The sequence below is a fragment of the Odontomachus brunneus genome, unplaced genomic scaffold (genome assembly GCF_010583005.1).
Source record: "Odontomachus brunneus isolate Ranch 3 - 2012 unplaced genomic scaffold, Obru_v1 Obru_scaffold_252, whole genome shotgun sequence".
Classification (NCBI taxonomy): Eukaryota; Metazoa; Arthropoda; class Insecta; order Hymenoptera; family Formicidae; genus Odontomachus; species Odontomachus brunneus.
The window spans coordinates 221106-230972 of NW_022639702.1; the positions used below are offsets into that span (position 1 = coordinate 221106).

Below are 9867 nucleotides of genomic sequence, written 5' to 3' on the forward strand. Positions count from 1 at the left end.
ATGTGCCACATTCTAGTTCTTGGGCATCTAATTGTCGAATGTATACATCGCTTGCAAAATTTTGTCGTGGGGACACAGTGTACGTGCTCATTAGTAATAAGAATATCATGTGTCACATTCTAGTTCTTGCGCATCTAATTGTCGAATGCATACGTTTGCAGAATATTAGAGTTTGCAGCTGACTAAAAAATCACGCTGCGAAATGCGCTGGCGGCGCGGGCGGCGCAAAAACTGGCCGCGAAAACCGCCGCGGAAACCGCCGCGAAAACCGCCGCAGATTGGTAAAATGATCTATCAAAAGCAGATAGAAAAAATTATATAATATCGGTAATTACCGATTATCGATATTATGTAAAGATGACAGTAAAAATTATGTAAAGAATATATATGTTGGTAAAAAATTAAATGTTGGTATATAATATCGGTAATAAATTAACGATCGTTGGTATTATCGGTAATTATATGTTGGTAAAAATTATATGTTGGTAAAAAAATTAAATGTTATATAATATCGGTAAAAATTACCGACCGTCGGTAACATCGGTATGCCCCCCCCAATTACCGACCGATGATAACCCCCTCTCCCGCGGTGACGTCATACCCCCGTGACGTCATATCCCCCCATGACGCCCTCCCCGTAACGTCATACCCCCCTCGCCCGCGGTACCCCCCGCTCCTCACCCCCCCTCGGAGGACCTGGGTTAGAACCGGCCTATAATACCTACTTATATAAAAGTAATGTGATTAAAATGAAAAAAATTATAGTGCACTATGCTTTTATTAGGTGGTAAACTTAATTCCTGCCGCTCGCTACCAGAGAGTGCCAGCTCCAAATTGGCAACGCCGGCAAGTTTCAACGGTGAAGTCGTGTGGTTTGTGTAGTTTATACATTGCTGAAAGTGATTCAGTCCTCATAGGTTAGATTTCTTGACGCCAAAGAAATTTTCCAATTGATTGAAAATGAACCGCGATAAATTCTGCTGTTTTTTTCGACATGTGCTTTTTTATTACTTCAACCTCAAGAAAATCGCAGCTGAAACGCATCTTTTATTATGAGAAGTGTATGGTGATGAAACTCCATCAGAAATAACATATAGAGTTTGGTTGGAACGCTTTCGAAACGGTAATTTTGACGTGGAAAAAAAAGAACCTCCCGGAGAACCGAAAAAATTTGAAGACCTCGAAATGCAAGAATTGCTCAATTCTCAATTAAGGATCCAGCTCAAACGGTTTTAGAGTTGTCAAAAGCATTAAATGTTACTTCAACGACCGTCTCAAAACGCTCGCACGGAAAAATTCATAAGAAAGGAATATGAGTATCATATGAGTAGTCAGAAAATGCCATTTTGAATCGTTTGTCTATCGCAACTTCTTTGCTTGCCAGACAAAGAAAAAAGAGTTTTCTGTGGCGTATTATGACTGGCGTTGAAAATAAATTTATTTTGGTAATCCCAAGCAGAAAAAATCATGAGCGAACCCCGGCCAATCATCTACTTTAATACCGAAGAAGAATATTCATGGACATAAGACCTTAGTTTGATGGAACCAGGAGGGTGTATTGTATTACGAGCTCTTGCGTCCAAATGAAATCGTTACAGTAGCTGATCGCTACCAATAACAATTATGCCAATTGAGTGAAATTGATGCAAAACAGACCATCCGTAGTCAACAATCGTAGTGCAAAGTCATTCTTTTGCATGATAACGGAAAGTTATCGCAACGCATGTTGCAAAAAGCATAGATCAGACACTTCTACAGCTTGAATGAAAAGTCCTCCTGCATCCAACGTACTCTCCAGACATGGCACCATCGGATTACCATCTCTTCCAGTCGATGCAACACACACTTACGGACACATTTCTCCAGTTACGAAGAAGTCCAAAAGTAAATGGAAGAATGGATCGCCTCGAAAGACACTGCGTTCTACTGTCGTAGGATTATTCTGATGCCAGAGAGATGGGAAAAAGTAGTAAAAAATGGAGGAAATTACTTTCATTAAGGTATTTATTTATCTTTCCTTCGAAACAAATCAATTTTGGAGACAAAAAACTGGAGGAATTAAGTTTACTACCTAATACGTACAGGGTGATTTGTATAAGGTAACCGATCATATTTTTTTAAAATTTAAAGACATGGAAAAATAATTTATACCGACATGCTCAATACAAATAAGAACATTATACAGAGTCATCGAAAAGTATCGGACCTCCCTAATATCTTCAGTTAGAATGCATTTTGGAGAAAATGTCCAATAGCAAAGTTGTATGATTTCTAGCGAGGAGTAAGATGATGACCTTGACTTCGACTTTGACCATGTCCTTCAAGGTCATTTTAAGGTCAACATAATTTTTTTAAATGGAACCCCCTACATTTTATTGCATATTCTTATAGCTTATCTCGAGAGCTTTCCAAAACGCTAGAATAAAACATTTTTTCATTAAATACTTTTTGAGTTATAAAGGTTTGAAGTTAACAATTTGTTAAGTGGCGCGATTCCGGCCAGTTAAGGCAAGAGTGGCGTGTGGATCCGGCCAGTTCACGCATTCGAGCAGCTTCTCGCGAACACTTTCGGACAGTATTCCGCCGTAGCCTACTAGCATCACCGCTTGAAATCGTACAACTTTGTTATTGGACATTTTTCCAAAATACATTCTTACTGAAAATATTAGGGGGATTCAACACTTTTCGATTAATGTATTTTCTTTAAACCAATTAATTGATCTCATTATTCCGCGCACAAAAGTATTAAGGTTATGATTACTGAAAATTAAATTTTACAAGATATTTAAATTTTACAAGATATTTTACATTTTGTGTCAAAAAATTGTTAACTTCCAACCTTTATAATTCAAAAAGTACTTAATGAAAAAATGTTTTATTCTAGCGTTTTGGAAAGCTCTTGAGATAAGCTATAAGAATATGCAATAAAATGTAGGGGGTTTCATTTAAAAAAATAACGTTGACCTTGAAATGATCTTAAAGGACATGGTCAAGGTCAAAGTCAAGGTCATCATCTTACTCCCCGCTTGAAACCATACAACTTTGCTATTGGACATTTTCTCCAAAATGCATTTTAACTGAAGATATTAGGGGGGTCCGATACTTTTCGATGACCCTGTATAGTAAAAATGTTTAGCTTAGGAAAGGGATGGAAGCGTTGACTTACTTTTCTAAAATAAAATACTATACTTTCTATTGCATAGTAGCCCTTTCTGAGGTAAATTCAATAATGTATTAGATAAAATCATTCAAGGTTAATAAAGGTCGCAAACACGTAATAAAATAAAGTCATTTATATACCTTGTATTAGGTGTACAACTTTGCTTCCGTCGTTTTCCTATAGATGACTTTAGCGGTAAGTAGTGATCGAAATAAATAGATCATAGACGTCATACAATAAACTTGAGCATCTGTTAACATAACTCCATAGAAACATTAGTCGATTTATGTCTACATCATAAAGTTATTCTTGATTGAAAATATCAGTTTACGAGCCAAATTCTCGTTATTTGCGAGAGGTTTTAATTTTCTGCTTCAATATGAAGAAATCTGCGGCTGAGGCTCATGAAATACAAATACTTATGGTGAGGCCGCTATTAGTGAAAGAACGTGTCGTGAGTGGTTTCGACGCTTCAAGAACGGTGATTTTGACGTCGAAGACCAGCATAGCGATGAAAGAGCGAAGGTCTTCGAAGATGCAGAATTGGAGGCATTACTTGATCAAAACTCGTCAAAATCAAGAAGAATTGGCACGATCATTGGGAGTGACTCAACAAGCCATTTCAAAACGCCTCAAGGCCATGGGAATGATTCAGAACAAAGGAAATTGGGTGCCGTACGAATTGAAGCCGAGAGATGTTGAACGGCGTTTGTTCGCTTGTGAACAGCTGCTTGAAAGGCAAAAACGGAAGGGATTTCTGCATCGCATTGTTACTGGGGACAAAAAATGGGTTCATTACGATAACCCTAAGCGCAGAAAATCATGGGGAGTTCCTGGCCATGTTTCCACGTCGACGGCCAAACCGAATATTCACGGCTCCAAGGTCATGCTCTGTATTTGGTGGGACCAGCTCGGCGTAGTGTATTATGAGCTGTTAAAACCGACTGAAACAGGCGATCGGTATCGAACGCAATTGATGCGTTTGAGCCGAGCATTGAAAGACAAACGACCGCAATACAACGAGAGAGACGATAAAGTGATTTTGCAGCATGACAATGCTCAACCCCATGTTGCAAAAGTAGTCAAGACATACTTGGAAACGTTGAAATGGGAAGTCCTACCTCACCCGCCATATTTTCCAGACGTTGCTCCCTCTGACTATCACTTGTTTCGACCAATGGCACACGGCCTGGCTGACCAGCAGTTCCGGTCTTATGAAGAAGTAAAAAATTGGATCGATTCGTGGATCGCCTCAAAAGATGACCAGTTTTTTCGACGCGGGATTCGTACGCTATCCGAAATATGGGAGAAAGTAGTGGCCAGCGATGGACAATACTTTGAATCATAAATGTATAACCAATTTTTTACAATAAAGCCTCGAATTTCGGAAAAAAACGGCGGAAGCAAAGTTGTACACCTAATACTTTCACTTTTTACAATAAATATTCAAAATTGTGATCTTGGATTTGACGACATAGATGAAGTCTGTGTGTCAAATAATCCACTGTTCTTCTCAGAATTTCTCCGTACACAGTACTTTCAATGTGTGCCAATCATGTTTATGATTATGTTTATTGTCTTATGACGATGCTTAGTTTCGTTGTAACACTAAACGCATAATGTTAACTACACTGGCGTAATAGTTAATTCACCAATTGTGGACATTTTGATAAATTATCATACATGTGAAAGAAATGGAACTGAAAGATTAAGAGCATTAAATGAACGATATCCAGATAGACATTGACACAATACGTTCAATATTACGAATTATATCACGAACAAAACAATTTGGTACACTTAAAGTAATAGAACCATTAACGATCATATTATGAGAAAAACAACGGAACCAAAGTTGCCGTTTTGATAACTGTTAATTTGGATCCACATACAAATATCCGTAGAATTTCGGAACAAACACAAGTTATTATTTTCTTTAATATAAATAATTTTAAGGCGTAAAAATTACCACATATACCATATAAACTTTGAGGAATAGATTTCTAAAATAGTATAAATTTTTGTGTTTTTGTGACTTGTAACTGCTGAAGTTCTCTGAACGTCCTGAATTTCTTTATCTAATCTGGAGCTATACGCTGGCACAATAGTTAGTAACATACAAAAGTTTGTGAAAAATATGTGAAAACTTTAATACCTATACTCTTATATTTTTCATAATGATATAACAAATATTATGATAGGTTATATTTTTTCCGAAATTTTAGTTTTCAAAGAGAGAATCTAACCGAGACATACTTACGTCAGCATATTATGTCCTGCAACATATAGTTACATTTAAAACATTGCATTTAAAACATTAATAATATTTAATAAACAGCAAGAGACATTTAAAATATTTTACACATAGTTACTCAAAAGCATAAGTTTTTAAATTATTCAAGATCATGGCTTAGGTAAAATTTTCAATATCAAGACTATCAAAATTCTTTTCTCAGCAATTTTACCAAATAAATTATTGTATTAAATGCTATATATTAATGTCATATTCAAACTTTTGTATGTTATAGGGGATCTGCAGATAATATTACTGTTGTTGTGATTAATTTGAAGAATCGCCAAGACAACGTATCGGAGTCAGAAAAGGACAAATGACAATTCTCGTCCATACTCTGCATGTTTAATCCTAAGGTTTCAAAAAAATCTAGTCATTAAAGTAATCTAACCTGCTACTGATAATTAAACTATTGCAGAGCTGCTATTATATGTATATATATATCATATTTACAATTTTAATCTCGATCTTGAAAACGTGGTCTTGATAACGTAAAAAATAATAATGGAAATTAACATAAAAAGATTTATATTTTTAATGTATTAATGAATAATTGTTTATTTTATTTCTACACAAAATAAATAAATAATGTTAATTATATTAATTTAAGGCGCATCTCTGATTCAACTACGATATCGCATGATTGATTGATACCACTATTTTATTTCAAGGAGCTAATTAATGATATATAATATGGCCAATATGACCATGATATGGCTATCAAATTCAAGAAGTTCAATAATAAAGTGAAAAAATAGATGTTGGTTTCATCTGTCAATTAAAGCTTATGAGTGACTGTACTTGAGCATTTGACGGATGTTAATTGTAGTTACTACTCAAATTGAAAAATTTAATAATTGTGGTTATTTGCAAAGTGATAGAAGACTTTTCAGTTTAATGCACTGTACTTTGCATATGTACTTTGGTCGTTGTTACAGTTTGAATACAACTTCCAATAATAAATAAATGTATATCTAATGCGCATATATGTATGTATACATCGTGTAATATTCATATGTGTGCAAGTGCATTACATTTATTTACATTTATATGAAAATGAAATCGCAGGTTATTTTAATTCTATCTAGGAAAATAAACATATCTAGGAAAATAAACTATCTAGGAAAATACACATATATATAGTGTGTTTGTGCGCTATATTTAAATCGTGGGCAAATAACCTCCATAAGTCTATTTACTTAACCTTTTAACCCTTGGTAAAGAATTAAAGCCGATCGGTTAATGACAGTTCAGCTAATAGCGATGGAGTACGTAGTTCGCAAATATGTTACTCTGGACTCCAAAATTATTGTATTTTCGAGGAGAGGGAATGGAATGGCAAGAATAAAATCTTCAATACAGCCGTCGTCATGAAGTGACGGGAACTCGAAAATAATTTCTAAAGAAGGGTAAGTTTTGTTATAAATATAACTTATATATTATTTATCTATACGCGTACGAAATATCAGTTAGCAAGAAATAGAAAACACAAGAAAATGTAATATTATAACTCAGATATCGGGCACTTAGAGTAGTAAGAGTATGAATCTGGGTTACCATGTTGTCACGGTTCCTCTCGGAGCGGTCAGACGAACGCTCGTGACACAGAACGGCGGAAGATGAGCTCGCCGATTTCCACGGGTTCTTGCGACGCTAGGTTTGGTTCTCGGTGAGTTCTAGGTTCGATGTGAGTGGGCGTGTGAGTGGGTGAGTGAAGCACGTCGTGAATGTGGATAACGAAAACAAAATTTATTCTGATTGCTTACAGGACTTAAGTATGCACACTTACCTCTACACTTAACTTTACACGCAAACTTACATCTAAACGCAAACTTATATCTACGCGGACTTAAATCTAAGCTTATCTCTAACGCGAGCGTCCGGTTACGGCAGCGGTGCGGGCGGACATGTTCGAATCCGCGGCGGTGCGTGGCGGGTGAGTCGGTCGGTCGAGGCTCGGATGGTATCGCGACGGGTGATCGATTGGTGATCGTATGTGTCGGTCGACCTGGAAGCGACGCGGCGTCGGAGGTGAGTGAGACGGTCCGGCTATCGGGGAGTCCAGAGCGCAGGGCAGACACGCCACCTCTGTGTCCTTTGGTTGCTGGAACATCTCGGATCAGTGAAGGGCCTCGAGAGAGGATGAGCACATTCACGTGGTCGTGCCTCCAGGAGGCCAAGAGCGCTTGGCCGAGGCGGTGAGCGCGCCACCTCTGAACAAAAGGATTTGCATAAAATGGATATAATTTTTGGACATTTTATATACAAAAACATCGAATTTGTAGGCTAGGAATATGTCTGCTACTACCCTGAGTAACATTCAAAAGCTTCTAACTGCCGCTCATTGTTTGTTAAAAAGATATTCACAAAAAAGGTACATTAATTACGCGCGCGCGCCTGCATGCGAAAAATATTTCTATCACACCAATTCATCAATAAAATATTTGTTTATATATTTCATGTATTTTTTCTTTAAAAAATGCAAGGAATGTTACATTGAGAAATTCATACAAATGCATGTTGAAAATTTGGAAGCCGCGTGTTACGTTTAGTTGCATACACACACACACACACATACTGCTGCCCTGCACACTGCTCCCTTCGCCCGCCCAACAGGGCGGGCTCGCGCTAGGTGCGTTTGTTTCTATTTTATATACATACACACCCACCGCGAGCAGTGTGTGGGTGTGTGTGTGTGTGTGTGTGTGTGTGTGCGCGTACGGCTGGCATCTTCCTAGCCTACAAATTTGATGTATTTGTATATACGGTGTCCAAAAATTACACTCATTTTATATAACTTCTTTTGTTCATAACTTTTTAATAAACAATGAGCAACGACTAAAACCTTCAGAAGGTCACTCAGAAGAGTGGCCTCTATAACATATGTCAGTCAAGGTCATAAAAGTTGGGTCCTTTTACCTATTCGGTACTTTTACCAAAATCTGTTATAAGAAATAATAAGAGAACGATAACCGATGACAACGTCGATACGACTATTTTTGCAGGATCCCGAGAGAAGACTAAAGATTTAGAAGATTTTTACGTATAATTGCGATCGTCTCTGATCGCTTCCGCGCGAAAACAGACTATCACGGATTCGGAATCCGCGCTCACAGGCTCTTCTCCGTGTTTCTTAAAGATACTGGTCAGCGGTTTTTTATATAACGCTGATGAGCCTAGTCGCGCTTGATGTTTGTGCTTGTCCGATGTCCGGTGATAGACGGATTATGCCCATTCTCACGAGACTACGATGCAAAGCTTAGCAGCGAATAATGTTACAAAAAGGGGCAATACACAAAGAATTCGGAAAGTCGCTGGGCTCTGCATTCGCACGGTAATAAGACACAATCATCAAGTGGCACGGTAGTACCGCGACGCCAAGTATACAGGGTGCGGCGCCAAAATCCGGACAAATTATACATTTTTTTCAAACATTTTTTATTGCAAAAACGAAAAGGTTTACAAAATTTTTTTAACCACATTGTTTGTAAGGTCATAAAGAACACATTTACTCAATATATCCCCCGCTTGCTTGAATGACCGCCTCCATTCTCGGTCTGAAGCGGGCGCAGGCGCGCTTTAATGTGTCATGATCCATATCGGTGAATGCCGCTTCAATAGCGGCTCTCAATGATGCGACGTTTGGATGTCTGGACTTGTTCGTGACCTTTTCAACTACGCTCCATACATATAAGTCCAAAGGATTCAAATCTACGCTGTTGGGAGGCCAGAATTCTTTCGACCAAAACATGTCGACGTTGTCCGACAACCAATTTTGCACGAAATGACTTGTGTGGGCGGGCGCACCGTCCTACTGGAAAACATACGGCTTTCCAGACGACACAGTTTCCATCCACGGCTTTACTACATTTGTCAGAACACGCAAATAAACTTCTTTTGTAACATTTTCGCTTTTATTAAAAAAATGCGGTGGCATGAATCACCCTCACTGGATGATATTGCAAAACCTTCATTGGACTTATCCGACTTATCGTACTTTGCAATAACATCATACACAGTCGATCTCGGGTACCCAAAGAACCGAATGATTTCTGTCGCCGAGCGCCCAGGGCGAACACTTTCGATAATCGCGGCTCTTCGATTATACTCCGCACTTGGTTTCAACATTGCGACTGTTTCGAGGTTATGATGGTTTAATACATGCGTCAAGCTATTTGAACGCTAATCGCGATATCTACTAGTGATATAGAACGGCGAGAATTTCAAATTGAATTTTGTCCGGATTTTGGCGCCGCACCCTGTATAAAGAAATCGTCAGATGTCACCAGGGAATGACACACGAAACATCATGGCACTACCAATAGCTTATCCGAAGTTTGCCTGTCAATCAAGCTTTTCATTAAAATTTCTCATGGTAAAACTGCAGTTTAGGGGAGTCAGCAATGACCTTGAA

General features: G+C 38.0%; 1 protein-coding gene across 1 annotated transcript in view; it reads left to right on the forward strand.

Moving 5' to 3' along the window:
• Positions 1-7948, forward strand: part of LOC116852734 (protein phosphatase 1L-like) — a 60394-nt gene extending 52446 nt beyond the window's left edge. The window contains exon 3 of the mRNA XM_032833365.1: positions 5689-7948. Coding sequence (XP_032689256.1) covers positions 5689-5773 — 85 coding nt within the window. The 3' untranslated portion in view covers positions 5774-7948. The remainder of the gene's footprint in view (positions 1-5688) is intronic.
• Positions 7949-9867: the final 1919 nt, after the last annotated feature.